Genomic DNA, 27238 nt, shown 5'->3' on the forward strand with positions numbered 1-27238 from the left:
GAAAGGCCTACGTCAATTCCTCATGCACTGTCGATAATCTGTTGAAGTGAGATTCAATAGAAGACTGAAACACATTGACACATGAATAATGCTGCTTTTAAATATAGACTGTGTTAGATGTATGTGATTCCGAGAGGTATTTCAGAGGGCATGGGCCATCCGAGAAGTGACAGTAAGTATCTAACACCTAATCAGCTATACGTTTTTTTCTTATTATTCTTATCATTAGTGTTGTTGTTGTAATGTCATATAGGTATCATGAGATGTACTTTAAGAACAGAAACCGGACCTTCTACTCTGTGATATTCATAATAAAGCCACTTATGATATCAGACACTTATGATTCTATCGTTTCGTTTGCCAAAACAGATAATCCAAGTCTACCGGTCCACTGAGGGGTGACCTTTGGCTATGTGTTGACATCTAGATTAAACAGTCATGTGTAGGTTTTGTTGGTCGGCATAACCTTCTCATCGGATCATCTTAATTCAAGCAGAACGAGATTCTATAAACGATAGCATTGCATTGGAAACATTTAGTTAACTTACCCAAAAACACGTGTTTCTGTTTTTGCTCAGAACATCTTGTGATTATTTACCCATCGAATGTGGATACGAAATATTTGAGGATACGAAATGCGCTTTATATAATAGTCAGGACATTGTTGACGAATTTTATTTTATAATTAGATATAATTATTTTAATTCCTTTAGGCAGTTACATGATATAACACTTTTAACTATCCGTCAATGATCCCCGAGTTCTCAATGTAAACATCGTATTTTAAACCTTAAACTAGCCAAGTATTGTAAAATAAGACAAGGAACGTTCTAAGTAAATATTCCGGTCATTATATTAGGGTGTAAATCCTCAGCTTGATATGTACAGAGAGCCTTCAGAGTTCTGACTGCCCTACAAATGATAATATGCTTTCAGAAAATTCTCGAACGCTGAAAGCAGCCATAGCCATGTAACCATAAAGGGCACATTGATTCTAGATTCTAGAATGATTGTCTGTCTGGCCAGAATGTAGATATTTGTGACCGAGCCATACCTCTAAACCTAGTGGGTGTTGTTACAGGAACTTTATACAACGACCAGGTTGTCAACTGGTACCTTACCTATTTCGGGATTATTGTACTTATTTTTTCACCGTTTCCACGAAGGCTAATTGTCATTTTTGGAGGCAGTCTTGGGTGATCATACAAATTTTGAAGATAATTCGAGAGGAGGCGGGAGGTCAGTGCAAGGTTGTGAGGCAGGGATGATCTAGGAATCTTTGAGATGCATCATTCTGAATTCTCTTTAACTTCGCTATTTGTAAGATTTATGTAAAGAGAAGAGGACTAATAAGGTCTGGCACACAAGGCACTGTTGGAGTAGCCAGGAGATGATGAACTTTTGCTGACATTATGACTGCAAAGAAGACCCACTCTACTTATGAGTGAGATGTAAGTGTCCATAGTCATTGCTGAGTCAAAAGTGACTCCAATATTACGAGCGCTCGCAGTTAGAGAAACAGTAGTCTTGCCAATCCGAGGACAAACAGACCCAAGATTAAGTTTCCTTAATTGTTGCCTGGATCCGAGACAACAAAACTGTCTTCTCGTCGGGGACACCGCACTGAGCCCGCTGCTCTTGTTGAGGTTACTAGTGCAGTCAGCCATTGTTAGCAGGCAGACAATAGAGGAATTAGTTACAGTCTGTCGTGACAATGCTTTAGGAATTTATTACTATTTGAAAATTCAGAAATTTAATAATTCACAGGCCTACGAAATTACACACAACATCATTCAAACAAAGTCTTTCTGCCTGCCAGGAGATTTTTCGTTGTCCTCAAGGCGTCGATACTTCCTTCTCTTGGGTGGTAATCTTCCTCCTGAATTGATCTGTAGTAGAACAATTTCTGTGTGGCTCTGCTCCTTCTTCAACGTTTCCACAAACTTGAAAATGTTGGGATGGTTGGGCCTAGTCTGTCTCACAGTCCCTGAACCACATTATTTTCGCTACTGCCAAGCCTCTCTGCAGTGCTAAAGCCCTAAATAAAGCAAGTCTAGATTTCCTCAGGTTATCTCTGGTCTCCCTAGGGCTCCTTTTCAATTTAAATGGGCTAGTTTGTTACTATCAAAATTATATATATTCAGAGACTAAGCATTAGTCTAGGTTGGGCCTAACTTGTTGAGTTTGGAGTGCCAGCCTTCAAGACGGTTTTTTCGTCGTAGCCCCAGTCGCGTAGAAATGGTTCCAATTGCTTCTGTCGTCAGCTTCGATCCACTGGTCTGTCACATAGTCTGTACACTTTAGAATTCTGATGTCGTCAAGATCTGCTTCATCCAGGGTTTCCAGCCACCCATCGTGAATGTTGTGTTTGAGTTTGAGCAGTTTGGGGTAATTCAGACTCATCTAGTGATGTATGTCATCCATGCAATGCTTGGATGTTGATAGAGAGTTTTGCAGTTTTGAAGCAAATATACGGTTGATTTTCATCAGCATAGAGGTGAAAGTTTAAAGAATGTTTCTAACATCTGAAAGAAAGAGAATGTATAAAGCAAATATAAGTGGTCCGAGAACAGAACTCTGAGGAACACCATACGGACTTTTAAATGTGAAGGAAAGCTCAACTTTAACGTTATCGGGGATGGTACGAGCAGACAGGTAGGACTTGATCCATCAGAGATTTGTGCCAGGTATGACATCCTTTGAGTCTGTGTACCAATATGGTATTGTCAATAGTGAAAAAGCAGAGGGCAGATCCAGGATATCAAGTGAGTGAGTTTAGTTTTACGCCGCACTCAGCAGTATTCCAGCTATAGGGCAGCGGTCTGTAAATAATCGAGTCTGTACCAGACGATGCAGTGATCAAAGGCATGAGCAGCGATCTACGCAAATGGGAACCAATGATATGTGTCAACCAAGTCAGCGAGCCTGTCCACCCGATCCCGTTAGTCGCCTCCTACGACAAGGATGGGTTACTGAAGATCAATTTTACCTGGATCTTTAAGGATGACAAGATATCGAGAGTATCATGATATATCAATGGTTTTGACTTAAGAATTCTAAAGTGTGAATAAATGAAACAAAAATATGCATATATTTATGACTTATTTCTAAAGCAAAGTAACGAAGCCATAAAATACGTACGAAACCAATGTTTTACACTGTATGGTCTATAAAATGAGTGAGCGAGCTTTACGCTGCTTTTAGCAATATTCCAGCAATACAGCGGGGACACCAAAAATGAGCTTCACACATTGTACCCATGTGGGGCATTGCAATAAAATGAAAGCTGTAATATATTTGGTATATGTATAGTATGTTGTATATAATACATAATTGAGATTTCATTTCACAGTTTTAGTCATCTTATTTTATCATATTGCTCAGCCTGCCTTAAAATGTCACTCACAGCCAGTTCTTTAAGCATGTTTACTACGTGGGCACTGCTCAACACAGCAGCCTAAGCCCTCCCCCAACAAAGCCTTTTGTCTCTCTAACCCGGTCGGGCACTCACGATAAGCTGTGTACTGGACACCCGAGGTCTGTTGTCACTCTACCATCGGTCGTTAGAAGGAAAACATACCTGGTTCCTTGTTTCAAAAAGGGATTTTCTCTTTTAATATTCTTTGGATATAGCTTTGGATTGTATTCCGAGGTAAGCTTTTGTTTTGTATTGTATTGTATTTGACATTGTATCTATTCATTGTTCGTGAAATATAATTTGGATATAGCTTGGAGGTGGAGGTGTGCGGTCCTGTGCTTAGAGCTCAGATCACAAATCAGTTGAAGTTAAGCTACTTTGGGCACGGAGAGTTCTTAGATGGGTGACCGTGTTTGGCAGCTTGACTCCTGACAGTTTCTAGGACTTTTCTCCTGCCTCACAACGCAGCACATGTGATACATGTGGTCTCACCTTAGACAAGTGAGTTTGTTGAAAATTGCCTCTTTTCACCCAGCAGAAAATGGGTACCCGGTGGGATAAGGGTGTCGTTCCACGAGGCCTGAAATTATTCTATTAGGTAGGTACAATTCAGGGGATGTGTAGAACGTTCCATCACCATGTATGACATCGGCTTCGCAGAGATGTTCCAAGTTCATCCTTGTAGCAAAGATGAGAATTCGCTCCTCGGCCCCATGATCTGCGATGAGGAAGTCTTCTCCTGCACCTGTAGCTTTCCACTCTCCAGCTTTCCACTCTCCATCCAGCTGGATAGCCTGTCTTGTCTTGGGTAGATTGTGTGAATGGATCCTTTACAGCGTGGCACTGTACATGTCCAGTAGCAGATGTCATCTACCTGTCGGTTGACTTTAAACGTATGTCCTGCATAGTATGCAAATCTGCCGTCACGAGCATTGGGAAGGTATCTGACATTAATTTGTGCATTCGCCATAGCTATGTAGATATGGATATAGCTACAAACATACATACTTATAGCAAGTTTCGTCCTTCTCATGTTAGTTGGACAAGGAAACTGAATAATATCCACTTCATGTAAATACTCCTCCAGTAATAACAGATCTAATCTTATTAAGATTAACATAAGTGATTTCATCTATCCAACCTTAATGTTTTCACAGTAGACAAGTCTCATTACTAAACTAACCCTAACAGAGTGACCCCCGTGGTTATCTCTCAGTTGACAGACACCCATTTGACAGACACCCAATTGACAGACACTGAACTAGAAGGTTAATTAGGGTAACACCTACGGGTATAATGGAACAGTCCTCTTTCTAGTGAGTAGAGCAGGGTGAGACTTAAACAGATTCATTACTGAGAAGTTTGATTGTGGGTAAATAGAACTTTGTTGTGATTAAATGATAAATGATTTCTCTTCTAAAAATTGATTTTACTATCAATTACTATCGAATATAAAAACAGGTTTGTCACTGAGAGGTTTGATGGAGCTTATTGATAGAAAAGCCCCCTCCCAATAATAACATATGTACAACCGAAGTTGACTGAGAAAACGTTTTGTTGGAGAGATATAGATATGTACATATTTGAAAACATTCTGATTTGCAGTAAATGACCTCTCCCATTCTTGTTTCACGCCCCAATTACCTCATTAATTATGTCATGTGGGCAAACTGTAATTAGGCCTTGTGGGATTTATTATTTGTGAATTTTAGGCCTCGCGGACTGTAACCGAAATAAGTTATTAATAAGAGACTATTAACCTTCTAGCGCCTAACAGGCAGCTTGGGTTTTGGGGGTAATGATGATCAGATGTCTAGCCTGGAAAAGGCGCATTATGAATATTCTCATTATTATTATTATCAGGTAGTTGTATCAAGGTGTGTTAAAGAAATTAGAGGGGGGAGGGGGATCTTACATTAGAAATGGATTGATGGTACATTAGAGATAGATGGCCGTACACTAGAGATGGACTGATTGCACATTAGAGAATGAAGGATGTGGCCAGGATCGCGAGGGTAATGTTTTCTTGTAGAAGAAGGTATCCAAGGTAGGATGTTAAAACAATTTTCGTGATAGTTACTCCAAAACTACAGCAGCTGTGAAATTAGCTAACCAGTAGCATTTCAGAATATTTGACTGATTAAGACAGACAAGGTTGTATATTAAGTCTTCTTTTATTCTCCATGTTATTGATCAAGTTGAAGACGAGTACCAACTACGTGGTGGTAGGTTTATTTTTGGTGGAGACTTTGTTATACATGTATGCCGATGATTTGTGCTTGTTCCCTGATTTTGTATTTGGTTTACAAAAGGAAGTTGATGTAGTGTCATCCTTATATAAGAAGCTTCAACGAAACTAAAATCCATGTATTCTGTAATCGTGTTAAGCTGGAAACTATTGAAAGGTGGAAGTATATTGATAATATTAATATTGAAACCAACTGTAGTTATTTAGGAACTATATTTTCACTTTATCATGGTGAAAGTCAGTACGCACGTTAATTCAGTAAGAAAGCAAAGCAATTATTTAAATCAAACAATTGCATTTTAAATTGAAAAATCTTTCTCCCACAGATCTGTTTAAAATGTTTGATTCTCAAATAAACCCTATCTTTTTGTATTGCTCAGAGACATGGAGTTGGCACAAGTGGGTAGTAATTAAACAATTTTGTAAATGTGTATAAGAGTATCTTCAGACGGAGCTGTTTTAGGTGAGTGCAAGCGTTTTAATATTTATTGTGAAACTTCTGCAAAATTATTATCAGATATTTGTGTAAACTTGTATGCATGCCAGGGAATAGGTACCCGAAACACTGTTAAAAGAGACAGATCAACACCATAAGGTGTGTCATCATCTAAAATGGGCTTTTTCACACATTTGAAATCTAAACGAGCAGCTTTTCTCCAGTAAGCTACACCACTGCCCTTCAGTGGATTCCAAGAGCTGAGGGACGTTGTCTGTTTTGTTGCTTTGATATTTTAACAGTTGAACTGTTGACTGATGACTACTTTCAATGGACACTTGGAAGATAGGGATATCGACTATTACCGACATCAAATCTTTTCACATAATAAATAATAATTGTTGAGAGCATCTGACTATTTATTTATGTTAGACAAGGCGGAGTGATGAGCCCATTCATGTTTCAGTGTCTCAAAAGTGAATTAGACCGGAGATGGAAAAACGATGTCGACAAGGTAGAAATTTTGGATGTGGAACATGTGTGTGCATAGAAACGGTTCCTTAATTTTAAAATGTCTGCTGGTTTAACACCGTAGGTTTAGATGAGTTTGTAGATACCCCAAGCAAAAATGTCTTCACTGTGTTAGTTAAACATTTTGACAATGCTTCCTTGTCTTTCACCTTAGAAATATTATCACATGATTTGTTTGGATTTAAGACTGGATTACAAACTTTACAAATTGTTTGTGTAGAAAAAACTTTAGATATATTCGACTATTTCAAATATATGGTAACTGATTAATTGTACGACAGTGTTGTTGTACTACAATGTTTCTGTTAGATGGCAAAACACTGACTCAGTTTGTAGTGCTGATAATTCTGGTCGTATGGCGTTAACAAGTGTGGTCATTGCAAGATTCTGGCATACGATCTCCAAGACATCACACAAGATTGGCATACAATCTCCAAGATTCTGGCATACAATCTCCAAGGTTCTGGCATACAATCTCCAAGACATCACACAAGATTCTGGCATACAATCTCCAAGACATCACACAGGATTCTGGCATACAATCTCCAAGACATCACACAGGATTCTGGCATACAATCTCCAAGACATCACACAAGATTCTGGCATACAATCTCCAAGATTCTGGCATACAATCTCCAAGACATCACACAAGATTCTGGCATACAATCTCCAAGACATCACACAAGATTCTGGCATACAATCTCCAAGACATCACACAGGATTCTGGCATACAATCTCCAAGACATCACACAGGATTCTGGCATACAATCTCCAAGACATCACACAAGATTCTGGCATACAATCTCCAAGATTCTGGCATACAATCTCCAAGACATCACACAAGATTCTGGCATACAATCTCCAAGACATCACACAAGATTCTGGCATACAATCTCCAAGATTCTCAAGATTCTGGCATACAATCTCAAGACATCACACAAGATTCTGGCATACAATCTCCAAGACATCACACAAGATTCTGGACATACAAGATTCTGGCAGACATCACACAAGATTCTGGCATACAATCTCCAAGACATTACACAAGTGATTGGCATCACACATACACTTCCAAGATTCTGGCACATCACACAAGATTCTGGCATACAATCTCCAAGACATCACACAGATTCTGGCATACAATCTCCAAGACATCACACAAGATTCTGGCATACAATCTCCAAGACATACACAATCTCCAAGACATCACAAGACATACAATAACACAAGATTCTGGCATACAATCTCCAAGACATCACACAAGATTCTGGCATACAATCTCCAAGACATCACACAAGATTCTGGCATACAATCTCCAAGACATCACACAACTCCAAGATTCACAAGATTCTGGCATACAATCTCCAAGACATCACACAAGATTCTGGCATACAATCTCCAAGACATCACACAAGATTCTGGCATACAATCTCCAAGACATCACACAAGATTCTGGCATACAATCTCCAAGATTCTGGCATACAATCTCCAAGACATCACACAAGATTCTGGCATACAATCTCCAAGACATCACACAAGATTCTGGCATACAATCTCCAAGACATCACACAAGATTCTGGCATACAATCTCCAAGACATCACACAAGATTCTGGCATACAATCTCCAAGACATCACACAAGATTCTGGCATACAATCTCCAAGACATCACACAAGATTCTGGCATACAATCTCCAAGACATCACACAAGATTCTGGCATACAATCTCCAAGACATCACACAAGATTCTGGCATACAATATCAAGATATCAATATCCAAGACATTCTGGCATACAATCTCCAAGACATCACACAAGATTCTGGCATACAATATCCAAGACATCACACAAGATTCTGGCATACAATATCCAAGATATCACATAAGATTCTGGCATACAATATCCAAGACATCACACAAGATTCTGGCATACAATATCCAAGACATCACACAAGATTCTGGCATACAATATCCAAGATATCACACAAGATTCTGGCATACAATATCCAAGACATCACACAAGATTCTGGCATACAATCTCCAAGATTCTGGCATACAATCTCCAAGGTTCTGGCATACAATCTCCAAGACATCACACAAGATTCTGGCATACAATCTCCAAGACATCACACAAGATTCTGGCATACAATCTCCAAGACATTCTGGCACACAAGATTCTGGCATACAATATCCAAGATATCACATAAGATTCTGGCATACAATATCCAAGATATCACATAAGTATCATAACCTAGCACTATGTCAATTGATGTTTGGTGTAATCTCCGCCAACTACAATAGCATCCCTGAGATTCTTTCTTAGTGACTCTATCAAAGATTGAATTTGAGGTATTGTGTTCCATTCTTGATGAAGGGCTTGTTCAAATGCATGCAGATTCTGTACTGGAGTATCTCTATGGCGTATTCTGCGACCCATGATGTCCCAAACATACACTTAGGATGAGATCTGGACTCCTGGCGCCTCTTGACGTAAGACATCACCAACCAAGCCTTGTCGTCAAGGGCATAGCTACCATTATTAAAAAAAGCCCGGGCTTACACATGATTGTTGCTAAAAAGGCTGGGCAAGCCCTCAATACTATGTCAATATGAAGCTTTGTAACCTATCGGGCTTACACGAAACAATTGGCTTGCTACGCGTCTGGTCGTCCATGGAGTCTGGGGTTGTGTTCAGAGCACAGTCATCAAAATACGGTACAACAACCCTGTCTAGGACATCAGTGATGCACCGTTGTTCATTCAAATTTTGTCTCATCGTCACAAGGTCAAGTTTACAGTCAAGTGAGAGGCACTCCACATCACCAATAAACCCCCACCAAACGGTACATGCTCCAATTACAAGTTATTCCGGCGCGCATATGCAAAACACGAATTCAGCCACAGGTCATGGGCAAAAGAAACCAACTTTCGTCCGACCTGTTGACTTTTCTCCACTACCTCAAATTCCAGTGACGGCCTTATTATTTTGGCGATTTCGAATCGTTCTGTTGGACACACAACGATTTCGAAGCCACTCTGCTTTTAACACGCCATTTGCAATGAACAGATCAAGGCTTGTGATTTTGAGAAAAGCTGTTTCTTCCTAGGATATATCACACGTGGTCGACCTGATTGCTGACGGTCCTAAACGTAATTAATTTGCTCATTTCTAGCCAATCGGCTGAGATCGATGGATGACAACCTACATCTCTGGCAATAGCCCCAAACACAGGCAAACTGAAGCGCAAAAAGGGCTGCGCAACAGAGAGAGAAATGACCAGTCTTTCTATATGCGAGGAAAGCATATAGGAAGACTGGTCATTTCTCTTTGTTGCGCAACCCTATTTGCGCTACAGTTTGCCTGTGCCCCAAATGACATGCCGGCATTCCCATACCAATATCTTTGATCTTTGAGCAGTTGTCAGCTGAGGATCCCCTATATTTGCTTATCGGCAACGAAATCGATTGGTTTTCAATTTTTCGAGCTGTAATAACTGTTTACTGAAATGTAATGACGGGTACACGAACAGCATAGACCTATCCGGTGTTTTCGGACTATTTAAGGGGTCCACCGCATGTCCCTATCACCTAACGTTATACTATGGCAAGCGTTTGTGTGAAGATCCTACTTAGGCCTTTTGAGAAATCTTGATTAAAGACCTCATTTGGCAATTTGAATTTTCTTATTTGAATTTTCTATAAATAGTTAAAAACAATGGATTTCGTAACACGCAGCGATTTCAAAATTGGTCATTGTTTTGGTTTATTCTGGATCTGGAACTTCAGTACTTAATTCTACTTCCTAGTGTGTCAAGCGTGCGTACAGTTACTACAATTAGACATTAACGCCATCGACAAACTCTCACATTGTTACTTTTAGCAAAAAGTAATAAAGCAGTGTATATCATATACGTCATAGGGCCCATACTATACGTAACAAATTCGAATATAAAACAATCCTATATTTTCGCATTTTGATAGATTAACTTTGTACCTTTGAACTTTTGTCACCTTCTCCTACAATGTTTAACTCTTGTAACATATGTTACATTTGGGATTACAATGTCCTTGTAAAGTACAGATTCTAGTACCTTTGTTGGTTAGTAGTGAGCTGGTTAGGTGGCTGACTTTGTGTGCTGGCGATTAGGTGCCTGACTCTGAGGGTGTGGGTTCGAATCCCGGATGGGACTCAGCCCAACAATAGTACTAGAATCTGTACTTTACTAAGAAAGTGTAATCCCAAATATAACATATGTTACATTTGACCACTTTCTAAATGGCATTGTGTATTCATAATGTTTAGCTCGTTACCACAGTTAATCAATAGTAGTTGATTTCCAATTACAATAAACATCATAGAAATCAACACAGATATAAATGAAAGACACGTGTCTAGTAGCTATTAGGACACGCATTTTACCATGTGTTGGAATACTGGCGTCGTGTTCAAATATATCCTCTTTGCGACATGTCATCATTATAGACACAATGCAGTGTGATCGACCAGTCTGCTTTATTTATCTTGGTTACATCAAAGTGTTATTAATAAACTATTTCTCCATTATCAGTTTACTATAATCAGCACCGACAGGTATTACTAATCAGAAACCATCAGTACTTTACCCAATAAGTCTGGAACCAATTACTCTGTAAAACATTCCATCAAACGCCTACAGCGATTTTAATGCTAATCAATAACCGCACACGAAGGTATATTTCTTGGAGGAAAAAGACTCGCGCTTATGGAACGAGAATGGAATTCATTCTCTCGCTTTGTTTTGAGTTTTTGTTTCTTTCTGGTTTACAGTTATGTTGACGCAGGTAAACAGAAGAAATAATGTCCAATTCGTTGGTTTTCGTTTCTCGAGGCAAAACGCATAAAAATAATACACAAAGAGGAATTATGATATTGACGACTGTACCTTTTCGATCTTATTTGACAATGGTTTTCATGTGTAGGAAACAGAACAGTCCTGCCGCACGTTCAAGCGATGACAGGTAAACATGTACAAAACTCGGTAAACATGTACAAAACTCGGTTCATTCAGATGTTCCGACTGAAAACATTGAGTTAACTGAATATACATTCATATTCACAGAGGAAGATCGATGGTTTAATCACTTGCTGCTTCACACACAAAAGCCCCTGGGTAAAATTTGATCCTTTTAGTTATCTTGCTGGTCATCTAGTGGGTCAATATTTGGTTGGCTCCGAATCAGTATACTCTGTCTGAGCGACGTATCTGTGTTAAACTGCAGCCATTGTTTCTCAGACACCACCCGATCTATCGATATCGAGATAATAACTCGATCTATATGAATGTGACAGCTCTAGGGTTTTGGTAGCTTAGGCTACAATACCCGCTGATGTTGGCGATGACACCAGATCTGACTGACTGACTGACTGAGTTTGGTTTTACGCAGCTTTTAGCAATATTCCAGCAACATCACGGCGGGGGACACCAGAAATGGGCTTCACACATTGTACCCATGTGGGGATTCGAACCCGGGTCTTCGGCGTGACGAGCCAATGCTTTAACCACTAGGCTACCCCACCGCCCCACACCAGATCTGAGCAAATGTTGTAATTCAGGTACACAATGGTGTGCTACAACTGTTCGTACACAGGGGCAGTTAAAAGTCCTTAAGGGACCGTTCATAATTTTATGTACAATGTGAATGACACCCCCTTCCCCCCTAAAATTTATGTACAAAGTAAGTGACCCCGCCCTGCATGTCATGTACAAAGTCAATGACCCCCCCTCCCTTACCATCATTTTTAAACATAATATTTTGCTATTTTTATGTACAAAATTGTTGAAACCCCCACCCCACCCCCACCCCTTAATACATGTGTACAAAATTGATGACCCCCTGACTTCCCAGAACATAATGGGTGACCCCCCTTAAAATCATCATCATCCCCGTAGCCATAAAGTATGAACGGTCTCTAAGTTTGTGTAGAGACCAATTATATCCATCATTGAGTAGTGCTGGTTCAGATGTTACACAAGGAAATGGTGTAACCCCATGTTACTGCATAAGGAGTGCTCGCCTTCTTCGTGGACAGGAGTAAAGGTTGGTCTGAGGACCCTGTCTAGCTCACTGAATGAAGACTCTGGACAGCTAGGTTAGATGTAAGTCCAGTAGATTTATATATTTCGAGAAAATATGGCCTATCACTTGAATGAATGACCACCCGATCCCGTTAGCCGCCTCTTGCGACATGCATGAGTAGCTGGAGACCAACTGTAACCCGGATCTTCTGCAACATAACTCGTCCCCATATGGAACGATGCTGTTATGTGCGAAAATACGACAAACTAGTACAAGTAACATATAACATGTAACATATGCTATATTTGTGATTACACTCTCTTAGTAAAGTACAGATTCTAGCACTGTTGTCTTTACTAAGAAAGTATAATCCCAAATATAACATATGTTTACATTCGACCACTTTTTAAATGGCATTGTGTAATCATAGCTTTCGGTCCTGGGAGCCGTGACAATTTACACTTATAATCAGATGGGTACACAAAGTCCGCAGTCTAGACTACCTGTTGTCCTACTTACATTTTGCGTAAGGTCGAGGTGGGTGAGCGGTTAGGCGGCTGACTTTGTGTGCTGGCGATTAGGTGCCTGACTCTGAGGGTGTGGGTTCGAATCCCAAATAGAACTCAACCCAACAAAAGTACTAGAATCTGTACTTTACTACGAAAGTGTAAAACTAAATATAACATATGCTACATTTGACCACTTTCTAAATGGCGTTGAGTAATCACGATACAAGTAAAGACTAGGTACGTTGATACCAACAACCCGTTGTTGAAATCAATTATGGCAAAATGTGATCCCAGTAGAAATGATATGTCACCATTATCAGCGTTACAGTCAATAATACCGCTGTTGGACTCTCTGTTTAGATGTCTTTAGTGTGTGTCACAGAGAACGCCTCCTTACTATTCAACCGTGTGTTGAATCCGCCGAGTAGTTTGTTTACAGCAGTTTGTTCTGACCACGAGTGAAATCAACGTTTCTAATATAGTAATGGCATAACATTTGCTCAAAGGGACGCATTCAGTAATGTCCTGTCACGGAGACAGTGAATCACTGTCAATATTAATGGAACTCTGGCATTAGTTGATGGGCTAGTAGCATTAGGTTAACGGGAACGTGAGAGCCAGACACGTTCCGAGTCACAATGGTAAACTGTCACTTTCACTATGTAACGCACTCTGATGAACATGCAGCGTACACGCCGTTTCAACATGATATATTTACGGAAATAAGTGACTGTGCATAACAATAATTGCATTAAATAAAAAATCAGCGTCTCCGCACTGTGGGTATGCTGGAGACTGGAATGGCTCAAAATGAAATGGCCAGACATTTTAGTGTCCATCGAACACGATCTCATCTCTAGGGAGAAGTTTTCAACATGATGGGAAAACGAGAGATTTGCCTCGGACAGGCCGTCCACGCGTGACGTCACATAACGTCAGCAAGACCACAACCTTCGACTGACCCATCCAAGGAATCGATTCCAGACTGCCAGTTTGACTGCTCGGACCATTCCTGGCTTACGTCAAATCAGTTCCAGTACTGTACTGAACTGACTGGGGAGGCACAACATCCGGCCCCGACGGCAGGCAATGCGTTCATTTTTGCTCCAACGTCACCGACAGGAACGTCTTGCCTCGTGCTGACAGCATCTACAGTACAGAAGACAAGATTGCAATGGTGTTCTATTCACTGACGAGTCGAGATTTCATCTGGAAAGCTGAGATGGCAGGGCAAGGGTGTACAGGTGGCGAGGTGAACGGTATGCTGACTCGTGGGTTGTTCAACGTGGACAGTTTGGTTGCGTAAGCGTTATGGTATGGGGAGACATCACTTCTGATGGTCGGACACAACTAGTCATTGTCAATGGCAGTCTGACAGGTCTGCGATACAGGGAAGAGATGATTGGGCCTCATGTGCAGCCGTTCATTCAAGGACAGAGACGTAATTTCACGCTTCAGCAAGATAATGCCCGTCCATATGTCGCTCGTGTTGTGACATATTTCCTGAGACAGCAGTACATTCCGGTTTTCCCCTGGCCAGCTGTTTCTCCGGACGTGTCCCCTATCGAGCACGCATCGGATGAAATGGAGCGACATTTACCACGAATCATGTTATTATCTTTTGGCATAAAAATACCATAACATCAAAAAATGCACAGTTACTTTATTCCAGTAATATATTTATCATACTGAGCGTAGGTATGATATATTTCTGCTAAACAAGAGAAGCTGTTGGAGAATCCAAAGAAATAGTGAAAAACGTCAGATTTTTCTTGGTCAATGTCCGCGTGTATTGGTCTTGCGTGGTAGCCCAGCGGTTTTTGGTGCCTTTCCCACCCGCTGGTCTTGTGATCGAATCCCAGTTTACCTCGATGCTTGGTCTGTCTGCACCACACCCTCCTCGGAGATCCCGGATGTCGTGCATGTATACACCCGAGTCACTTTCCCCTACACACGACACAGTGACGTCATTTTGGTTTGATGTTTAACGCTGCCCTCAGCAATATTCCAGCTATACAACGGTGACATAATTACTGTACTGAGTCAACTCATACAAACATTATCGTTATCACAAGAAAAAAAATATTTTATTTCCTGGGCTAGATTTACCATTATCAATTTTTATTCAATCGTTAATAACAAAACTTTGTACATTCCCTACTGTAAATAATGCCACAATTAGTAGTAATTACTGACTTTTTACGTAATTATATTTATATTGAAACGAGGGACAAAAGGGTTGATATGTGTAAATATTTATTTGTGATGCCATTTGATCATTGCACTCCTGCCTGCAGTTTTCTATGGCAGATGATATTTTCCAATAAACCCCAAATGAAACATTTCTATATCAGTTATTGATGTATCCTGTTCTTGCTACTGATCAATAGCGTCACTGTTTGCAGACTTGTTCAAACTGAGGATGAAGATGGCGGACCTTGTGCATCTGACTTTGGTGGTGCTTCTCCTTGGTAATGTATTTGACACTTGTCTCTTCTGATATCATGATGTGGACCACTTTGCCCTCCCTTTGTCCATTAACTACGAGTGCTAAAATTCCCGTCTATAGATTTGCTACTTGCTTCCAATTGTCCACTACCATTACCAACCAGCACCAGGTAACTACTGGCTTCTCTTGTTAAGTGTCCACCTTGGTTACCTTATTACTCTTGGTCCGTTGAGGATCCGGGTTAGAATTGGTCTTCAGGAACCCATGCTTGTCGTAAGAGGCGATTAACGGGATCGGGTGGTAAGGCTCGCTGACTTGGTTGACACATGTCATCGGTTCCCAATTGCGGAGATCGATGCTCATGCTGTTGATCACTGGTTTGTCTGGTAGAGACTCGATTATTTACAGACCGCTGTCATATAGCTGGAATATTGCTGAGTGCGGCGTAAATCTAAACTCACTCACTCACTCGAACTGCCCAGTCCTTGTTCTATCCCCGTAACGCCAGGGTAACGACAAGTAACATGTATTAACGTGTTGTTTGGTGTCCGTCGTGGAGAGGTGATCTAAACCATCCCATCCCTCCTGACCCTCTACACCATGGAGTCTGTGTGTAAGAAACTGAAACGTATACCACTTGTTCTGTCGTCTAGTCTCACAGGCAACACAGCCAGCATAATGCCATGTGAACTGTTTAGAGTTTTTTACATCGATTGTTTAAAATAGACGAGAAATGTGAAAGTGACGTCGCGGAGATTTTTTAAGAATCTTCCATTTATATATATATATATATGATGATGATTTGAAGATTTTACGTACGCTTTCCGACATGAGAGGTATTTCGCACACGACAATTATTCATTTAAATGACTTTGTTCCCAAATAGCTTATTGTCCTACAGTGGGATGACCATTTAATGCACGGCGGACTTGGACTTAGAATGTACTGACGAAAATGATTTGGGTGAAGAACGTATGTTCACAGGAGATGTGCTGAAAACAATGTGATGATATTTCTTATTTTCATCCTAAACAAATTGTGCAACAATATTTTCCCGGAGCAAGATCATCCTATCGTGTCACCCAAACCACAGGTCCTCGTGTCTTTGCGAGGAATAAAGATTTTGAAAAAATATTGTAAAAAATGAGATGCCCAGCCCGACTCGAAATGCTTCACAGTACAATACATCATGACAAGGCCGAACACTTCGGTGCACCCCACCCGACTGCTTTTTGCCGATCGCTACGCTACCATCGCATGCAATCGATTAAAATTAATGTAAACATAAGCATGGATGATTGGCCTATCGATCACCACTCATGACACCTGCCAATTCTTCATTGTTATTTCTGCAAGTCGATTGAAACCCGATTTTGACCCTCAACTAAACGATCTTGACACAAATGGATGACGATATGTCCGGACAAAACGGGGGTTTGGTCGAAGCAAGCCCTTTGATTGGTCAACGCTTGCAAATCTGCACATTCTTTGTAAATTCGCTGAAATATTTTCTTTCATCGACTGCTTTATGTAAGAATATTTTTCGAGCAATGACTTCTCAAAAGAAAGCATCAGTTGTAAATGTCTCCTTAACAAGCATCAACTAATCAGAGGGCTTGCTTCGACCACACCCCCGTTTTGTCATGATGTATTGTACTGTGAAGTATTTCGAGTCGGGGGTTATCTCAAACAATTATTTTTGTAATCTTTAATCTACGCAAAGACACGAGGGCCTGTGACCCAAACCTCAATATCACCCGCCGAAAATTTGATGGACAATTCTAATTTTGTTATAGCAACTGCAACCAGGGGAGACTACGCGGCTGATGAAGCTGCTCTTCTGACAGCCATTCGAGCCAACACCAGCGTCGACGTCAGACCTGTACAGAACACTATCGTGCTTTCAACCATCTTGTTGTTTGCTGTCAATGATGTCGTAAGTGTTACCTAGCACACTTCCGGTCGGTGAACTGAATCAAAACGTTCTTATTCTGGAGACCTCTGGGACTCTGGGACTTCTGATGGGAATGTCTTTGTATGACGAAACTTAGATCCCGTGATTCGATATTCCGGACTGCAGCTGTATGAATTTACGGTTGTTTGCTGTAATAGTGTTAGTTCTGCGCCATAAAAGGACGGATGATAGAATGAGCACACTCAGCTTGTGCATGGTTCACGTTGAGTTGTGAAAAGACTTCCTAATGTTCTCACATTAACGTGTCCGTGATTGTTTCACACTTAAGGGACAATATCAAGACATTGTCTATTAATAGACACCAGGGCCCCGTTCCACAAAACGATCGTAGCGCTAAGATGATCGTAACTCCCATACTTTAACATAGACTTACGACTGTCGTAGCGCTACGATCGCATTGAGGAACGGGGCCCAGGGTCCCGATCCACAAAGCGTTCGTAACGTTACGACCTGTCTTAACTCTGTAGTTTATCATTGGCTTACGAATGCCGTTGCGCTACGAACGTTTTGAGAATAAGGGCCCTGGGTCCCGATCCACAAAACGTTCGTAGCGCTACGAAATTCGTAAGCCTATGGTAAACTATAGAGTTACGACAGGTCGTAACGTTACGAACACTTTGTGGATCGGGACCCAGGCCTATGTATCCGGGGTTAACCTACACAAACCCCTGCATTTATTCCGTAGTCTCCGATGTTTTTTCTTATACGTGTTTTATCCTTTGTTTGCAGAATATCGGTAAAGAGACCATGTCCCTGTCCGGGGTTATGATAGTTGTGAGTATATTAATGATGATGATGATGATTATGACAATGAAGTAGCGTGTGCGTTATAATGAAAATAGATGTGATACTGCTATTGTTATCATCCAGGGCCTCCTTTCACGAAGCAACCTGTACTAAGGTTAACCTTAACTCCCAAATTGCACTAAGGTTAAGTGACTTACGATCATCTTAGTGCTTTGTGAAAGGAGGTACAGGTGTCATAGCTACGAATTGAAGCCAATAAAGTGGTGATGGGGTTCAAGAATGGAGATTAGTCATACAAATTATTGCAATTTAGTTATACATGTCTGGGCTACACATGCTTTTGGGCTTTAGAATATTCGGACAATGGCTGTCCTGAATCAATCGATACGGATTAGTGCCACAGTGTAACATTACCTGCATAGGTTTCATGTACGAAGGTGATACTTTAAATAGTATCCATATATACACCTCGAAAAACGTTAAGATCCTTAAATCAGTTAACAGAACTATATATGTTCAAGTTCAGCTTGTATATGACGAAACCTATGATAAAAATTATTGCAAGTGTACTTGGTGGAAAGTGTCTCCCAAACACACACCCTGTTGGGCACGTACAGAAGTCTGAAGTTTTGCACTTTGTGCACGTGCCACATGTCGGTATTTAATCTGCATGGGCAACAATGTTCAATAATCTTTCTGCCACTTTAGTACTATAGAAGTTGTATGCTTCTCTCGAGGGCAATACGGTCTGATGTAAAGCCTCTTTATAGCATTGCACCCGAGCCGGTAGACGAGGGATAACACTGCTACAAAGAGGCGTACATCAGACCGTATTACCCGAGGGAGAAGCCCGCAACGTAGTTATCCTACCGCCATGTTAAATGTACAAAATATCATTTTATTTTTACTTTGAAGATCGTTTTCCACTACATGACATGTAAGCAAAATGGCGTCTGCCTCTCGACTGGATTTTTAATATTAGGGAAGCATATGCTGACAAGCTTAAAACTGCTATAAAAATGGTTAATTTTGTTTAAGTTGAGTGTGCAAACGATTCAATGTATAAAATAGTTTTAATAACGCAGTGAATGTCGATAAAATAAATGTCAACATAGTGAACTCAAAACAGCTAATCGAACGGTTTTCGAACTCCGGGCACTGCATGCGTCATATTATGACGTCATATGATTGTTAGCGATACAGCTTCTCGGCGGAGAGCTTGGCGGTTACCGTGGCAGCTGGTAATATTTTTTCCAGTTGTCACCCTCCGGGTGACACGGAAACATGTTAAAGCGCCATTTACCAATGAAATTTGAGTATTTTACATGAAGGTAAGATAAACTGTCCTTTTTGTAGTCAAGACATGATCTTACAGGAAAACCTGGAGATTTACGAATGTACTGTGCATGCACGCTTTGATGTTAGCTGAAAGTCACCGGTGGTCGTTAACTTTTTTTCCAGGTGTATGTTCTGACCCTCACTATGATCACACGTACAGTAATTGACATCATCACATATACAGTATTGACCCTCGATATGATCACACGTACAGTATTGACATCATCACATATACAGTATTGACCCTCGATATGATCACACATACAGTATTGACATGATCACATATACAGTATTGACCCTCGATATGATCACACGTACAGTATTGACATGATCACATATACAGTATTGACCCTCGATATGATCACACGTACAGTATTGACATCATCATATATACAGTATTGACCCTCGATATGATCACACGTACAGTATTGACATGATCACATATACAGTATTGACCCTCGATATGATCACATATTCCTATTGACCCTAGATATGATCACATATACAGTATTGACCCTAGACATGATCACATATACAGTATTGACCCTAGACATGATCACATATACAGTATTGACCCTCGATGTGATCACACGTACAGTATTGACATCATCACATATACAGTATTGACCCTCGATATGATCACACGTACAGTATTGACATGATCACATCTACAGTATTGACACTCGATATGATCACACATACAGTATTGACATAATCACATATACAGTATTGACCCTCGATATGATCACACGTGACAGTATTGACATGATCACATATACAGTATTGACCCTAGATATCATCACACGTACAGTATTGACCCTAGACATGATCACATATACAGTATTGACCCTCGATATGATCACATATTCCTACTGACCCTAGACATGATCACATATATAGTATTTACACTAGACATGATCACACATACAGTATTGACCCTCGATATGATCACACGTACAGTATTGACATCATCACATATACAGTATTGACCCTCGATATGATCACACGTACAGTATTGACATGATCACATCTACCGTATTGACCCTCTGATATGATCACACATACAGTATTGACATAATCACATATACAGTATTGACCCTCGATATGATCACACGTACAGTATTGACATGATCACATATACAGTATTGAGCCTAGATATCATCACACGTACAGTATTGACATGATCACATATACAGTATTGACCCTTGATATGATCACACGTACAGTATTGACCCTCGATATGATCACATATACAGTATTGACATAATCACATATACAGCATTGACCCCGATCTGATCACGCATACAGTATTGACCTCTAGATATGATCACACGTACAGTATCGACCTTAGACATGATCACATATACAGTATTGACCCTAAACATGATCACATATACAGTATTGATCCTAGACATGATCACATATACAGTATTGACCCTAGACATGATCACATATATAGTATTTACCCTAGATATGATCATATATACAGTATCGACCCTAGACATGATCACATATACAGTATTGACCCTAGACATGATCACATATATAGTATTGACCCTAGACATGATCACATATACAGTATTGACCCTAGACATGATCACATATACAGTATCGACCCTAGACATGATCACATATATAGTATTTACCCTAGATATGATCACATATACAGTATTGACCCTAGACATGATCACATATATAGTATTGACCCTAGACATGATCACATATATAGTATTGACCCTAGACATGATCACATATACAGTATTGACCCTAGACATGATCACATATACAGTATTGACCCTAGACATGATCACATATACAGTATTGACCCTAGACATGATCACATATACAGTATTGACCCTAGACATGATCACATATACAGTATTGACCCTAGACATGATCACATATACAGTATTGACCCTAGACATGATCACATATACAGTATTGACCCTAGACATGATCACATATACAGTATTGACCCTAGACATGATCACATATACAGTATTGACCCTAGACATGATCACATATACAGTATTGACCCTAGACATGATCACATATACAGTATTGACCCCGGTATGATCACACGTACAGTATTGACACTAGACATGATCACATATACAGTATTGACCCTAGACATGATCACACGTACAGTATTGACCCTAGACATGATCACATATACAGTATTGACCCTAGACATGATCACATATACAGTATTGACCCTAGACATGATCACATATACAGTATTGACCCTAGACATGATCACATATACAGTATTGACCCTAGACATGATCACATATACAGTATTGACCCTAGACATGATCACATATACAGTATTGACCCTAGACATGATCACACGTACAGTATTGACACTAGACATGATCACATATACAGCACTGACCCCGGTATGATCACACGTACAGTATTGACACTAGACATGGTCACATATACAGCACTGACCCCGGTATGATCACACGTACAGTATTGACACTAGACATGATCACATATACAGTATTGACCCTAGACATGATCACACGTACAGTATTGACACTAGACATGATCACACGTACAGTATTGACCCTAGACATGATCACATATACAGTATTGACCCTAGACATGATCACATATACAGTATTGACCCTAGACATGATCACATATACAGTATTGACCCTAGACATGATCACATATACAGTATTGACCCTAGACATGATCACATATACAGTATTGACCCTAGACATGATCACATATACAGTATTGACCCTAGACATGATCACACGTACAGTATTGACACTAGACATGATCACATATACAGCACTGACCCCGGTATGATCACACGTACAGTATTGACACTAGACATGGTCACATATACAGCACTGACCCCGGTATGATCACACGTACAGTATTGACCCTAGACATGGTCACATATACAGCACTGACCCCGGTATGATCACACGTACAATATTGACACTAGACATGATCACATATACAGTATTGACCCTAGACATGATCGCATATACAGTATTGGCCTTATGATCTCATATACAGTATTGACACCGGTATAATCACATATACAGTATTGACCCTAGACATGATCACATATATACAGTATTGGCCTTATGATCACATATACAGTATTGACACCGGTATGATCACATATACAGTATTGACACCGGTATGATCACATATACAGTATTGACCCCCGATATGATCACATGTCCGGTGTTGACCCTCGATATGATCACATGAACTGTATGGTCCTTGTTGACAGCAATGGAATGACCCGCGAGTGTCCTGGGACCCGGCGACAGCAGCGGGGATAGAGCGGTTGGTTATCAACACCAAATACATCTGGAAGCCACAACTAGTCATTGAAAATGAGTATGTATTTGCCACACCAATAACGTGCTGAAATGTGATGCATAATTAGTGAGTGAGTTACGTAAATTACCTTATTACCCACGAGGTCAACGTATGGGTAGTTGCATACTACGAGTGTCGTATCGCGTTGACCTGTGTCGTAACGAATTGACCTGAGATTCTAACGATTTGATGGGATAACCGATGACCTCTCAATTAGGTCACAATCTGACGTAACTATTTTTTCATTCATAACAAACACGTGAATTCATTCATTCTACAACTTAAATGCATTGTGGGAATGTAAACATTGCGAACGTTGCCGTGTCTCTGTTTAATTGTGAGTCGAACTGAGACAGTATATCCGTCGAAAAACATAAATGCAATGTTTCCACCAGTGATGTTAGCCTAATGAAGCAACTGGAAACCAAGAAACGAGGTGCTACGGAGTAGTTTACTGTACGAGGCTGTACGAGGCGATGACAACTGACATGCATCGTGACGTCGGTTAAAAAATCAGTGACGTCATTACAGTGTGACGTCATGCAAATATTGTACTACAGTACAAACTCTTCCGCAACCTCTTTATGAAACCGGTTTCGGTTTGAAACCAAAAACATAACAAAAATACGCTATTTTGTCAATTTAATGCATGTAAGACGTGGGTAATAAATAAAATACCACACTCGGTCTCATTAAATACGAATTATACGAAACTCGTGACCTTCCTATGTTATCTGACCTCGCTTTCGCTCGGTCAGATACTATAGGAAGGACACTCGTTTCGTATAATTCGTATGTAATGAGACCTCGTGTAGTATTCTCTATTTCCCTGGACCTTAGACCAGAATGTCCCAATGAGAATGACAAGCTTGACTGAGGGACAGTCTGTTGATGTTCTGGGCATGAATGGAATATGTCTCTGTCCTTAGGACTAACGGCGCATGCCCCGTTAAAATGATTAAATTTGGCGGCTTCTTGTGTTTCATACAGTTCAACACTGACTAATATTGGATTGTATGTCTTGAAACTGTGACTGAAAAATTCCCCCTCCTCTCCACTCCCTTTCCCTACCCCGTTTATTACACAAGGCAGTGGTGCCACTTTAAACATCACTTCCCGCCATTTCTTATTTTAGGGAAACTTGCAATATCCTGTGAATATAATTGAAAAAAAATCTGAAGTTTCTGAAGAGAGAATGATCTCGAAATTTAAATACAATTAAATAACAAGAAATTCAACATAAAAAATAATGCTACGAAGGTGGTATCGGACTTTCGTACTCTCTTCAGACCCCTTTACGCCTTTTTACATCCCTGTGCACCCTTTCCGCGCACTGCTAAACCAGGAAAACAGGTACTCGAGTGTGGTTAGCTTCGTTTTGAACATGCATAAAACCTCCGTCACTGACGCCAATCCCTTCCTTCCCCAGCATAGAATCTGTGGGTGTCCTAGGAAGCGACGGTACGCCTCCCCGAGTGTTTTTCAACGGCGATGTTTTGTGGACTCCTCCCATGTCAACAACCTCTAGCTGCTCTGCAGACATAACGTACTACCCCTATGACAAACAGACATGCTCCCTGACGCTGGTTGGTTGGAGTTATACCACTGATGAAGTGGACCTCCTCACTGACCACAACCAACCAATCGACATGCAGTATTTCACTTCCAACGGGGAGTGGCAAATGTTAAGCACTGGATATCACTACGTTAACCTGACCCAAGGTCCGATGACCTTCAGGAAGTTGGTGTTCAATGTAACACTCCGTCGAAAATGGCAATTCTATGGCCTGAATATCATGCTTCCACTGGTCCTAAACTCCATCTTGATGATGGTGGTATTTGCCTTGCCGATAGAGTCTGGGGAGAAGATGGGCTACTGTCTGACTGTCCTACTGTCCTACATCGTCCTGCTCACAATGGTATCTGCCAACCTGCCGCCCATATCCAGCCAGACGTCCATCATACGTAAGTGAATTAAGGAAGTAGTTGTGCATGTCGTGGTTGACGTTCCACATATTTCGTCATCAGTAGTTACACCACAGTGAGAGGTAATTGTTTACGCCACAGTGAGTGGTAATTGTTTTACGCCACAGTGAGTGGTAATTGTTTTACGCCACTTTTAAGCAATATTCCAGCAAATGCACGGCGACGGACACCAGAATTGACTTCACGCAGTTTATCATCCAAAACTGTGTTCCTCAGGAGGTATTGCTTGTGTGAGATCAAACGATGTCTCCTAGGAGATATCATTTGACACTAAATTTTGTACAATGCCCTGACAATTCTATGACTTCATGAACTTGATGACGTCACAATGCTATGAGTGAGTTTAGTTTTACGCCGAACTCAGCAATATTCCAGGGCCTAGATTTTCGAAGCTCTCTTAGCGCTAAGATAGCCGTAAGTGCCATACATTAGCATTAATTTACGACTATCTTAGCGCTAAGAGAGCTTCGAAAATCTTGGCCCATCTGTATAGCGGCACAATGCTATGACATCGCTGTACTGCAAGTCTAATATGGCAGTACCTTGTTCAGAGATGTACATGTTTCATTGAAAACTAAAGAAGAGTGGTTTTTGATGATAAATATAATCTCACCCTCGTGTCTCCTGATATCAAGCACATGTATATCAACACTCGTTGATAAAAGTAAAAATATCCTGGGCAAGTCTCAGATATTTGTAACTTTACCAACTCGTGGTGATATATTTGATATCAAAAGACACTCGGGTGAGATTCTCTATGTATCAATGGGGGAATCGAACCCTTGTCCTCGGCGTGATGCGAGAACGTTTTCCCCACAGACTACTCGAACGGCCATTCTTCAAGTGTGGTTAGTAGTTGTACAGGGGATTTAGGAAGATCCGGGTTAGAATGCTTGACTTACGGGATCGGTTGGTCAGTCTCGCTGACTTGGTTGACATGTGTCATGGCATGACAATTGCGTAGATCGATGTCCATGATGTCAATCACTGGATTGTCTGGTCAATACTGCTGGGTGGGGCGTTAAGCAACATACTAACCAATCGTTAATTATTTTCATCCTACTATAGCTAGAAACTGATTTCGACGACAGTGTTAAGTTCTATTTTGTAAGAGTATATACTGAAGGTATACATATATACATTAGTAGATATAGGTATTCACTGTTACCTGTCTGTCCATTACAGAGGTCTACCTGTCCGTGGTCATGTGTGTCGGCACTGCGGGGACAATCAGCACCATCGTTGTCCTCCGTCTGTACCACAGGGATGAGGCCAAGCCAGTTCCGACGTGGCTGCAGAAGTTGACTGAATCCTTCCTATCTCCCATGGCGTGTCTCACCTGCGGTTCAAACAGAGTAGTCACGCCAGAAGGAATGAAGAGGAAAGGACCTAACCACGGTGACTTTAGTGCAAAAGAGATAGCACACATACTGGACAAGTTTCTGTTCCGTATTTTTGGAACTTTCATGTCTGTAATGACGATTGGGTTTGTCTTCGCCCTCATGACTCATTATCTGAGATGATGATATGTCGATCTCTTCACAGTAACACTTCGTGTGGATTCGAACTGCAATGTACCGATATGACAATAGTGAGCCACGCTGCATGCTGTACTGAGCCTGTAACAGTGGACACGCTGTTGTTGTCACAGCCGTCCACCCTCCACATACAGATCTCATTATCGTCACTCAACTTTGAGCACTACTCAGATGTCCACCTCGGTTTCACTTATTTGCATTTTTATGTTTATTACGACTGCATTCTTGTTTGTTCACCTAAATCAACTCAGTGTATGACCTTGCCTCTAGAAAACATGGAATAAATAAAATATCCGGGAGCAACAGAAACGTGTCCATTTTGTTTTTTGTCTGCTTCGCCTGCAACAGTTTCTGCGGTATTCAACCACTTGCGTATCTACGTAAAGCATGGCAAACATTGGATTTTCATCAATAATTTATATATATGGTTTAAAAATTCAGTCTTCACGGTGAATTGCGCCCATGATAATCAAAGATAGATGTGAAGAAAATTAGTTTTTCATTATCCGGGGATAGCGTTTCTGACTTTACTGGAAAGTGTTCAGTGGCTCCCCACCAGGTATCGTCCAGGACACGTGATATACATGCCATACCGTAGATACGACACTGGCCACTTGTCTTCACTTTAAATGCAATTCATTTGAATCTGAAGAACG

The 27238-nt window shown here is 40.7% G+C and overlaps 1 protein-coding gene across 1 annotated transcript; it reads left to right on the forward strand.

The window, feature by feature from the left end:
• LOC124290050 (neuronal acetylcholine receptor subunit beta-3-like) lies at positions 1–26874 on the forward strand. The gene is made up of 7 exons (XM_046726737.1): positions 1–172; positions 15601–15666; positions 17441–17580; positions 18349–18393; positions 22967–23076; positions 24488–25023; positions 26230–26874. Exons 1-7 carry the CDS (start codon positions 118–120, stop codon positions 26565–26567), a joined length of 1290 nt encoding a protein of 429 aa, XP_046582693.1. The 5' UTR covers positions 1–117; the 3' UTR covers positions 26568–26874.
• The last annotated feature ends 364 nt before the right edge of the window (positions 26875–27238 follow it).

This window comes from Haliotis rubra, unplaced genomic scaffold (genome assembly GCF_003918875.1).
Source record: "Haliotis rubra isolate DU_JTF1 unplaced genomic scaffold, ASM391887v1 Scf455, whole genome shotgun sequence".
NCBI lineage: Eukaryota > Metazoa > Mollusca > Gastropoda > Lepetellida > Haliotidae > Haliotis > Haliotis rubra.

Coding starts and splice junctions, on each gene's coding strand:
- LOC124290050 (XM_046726737.1), top strand. CDS start 118: ATGTATGTGATTCCGAGAGGTATTTCAGAGGGCATGGGCCATCCGAGA. Junction 173..15,600: donor GGGCCATCCGAGAAGTGACA/GTAAGTATCTAA, acceptor CACTGTTTGCAG/ACTTGTTCAAACTGAGGATG. Junction 15,667..17,440: donor TTTGGTGGTGCTTCTCCTTG/GTAATGTATTTG, acceptor ATTTTGTTATAG/CAACTGCAACCAGGGGAGAC.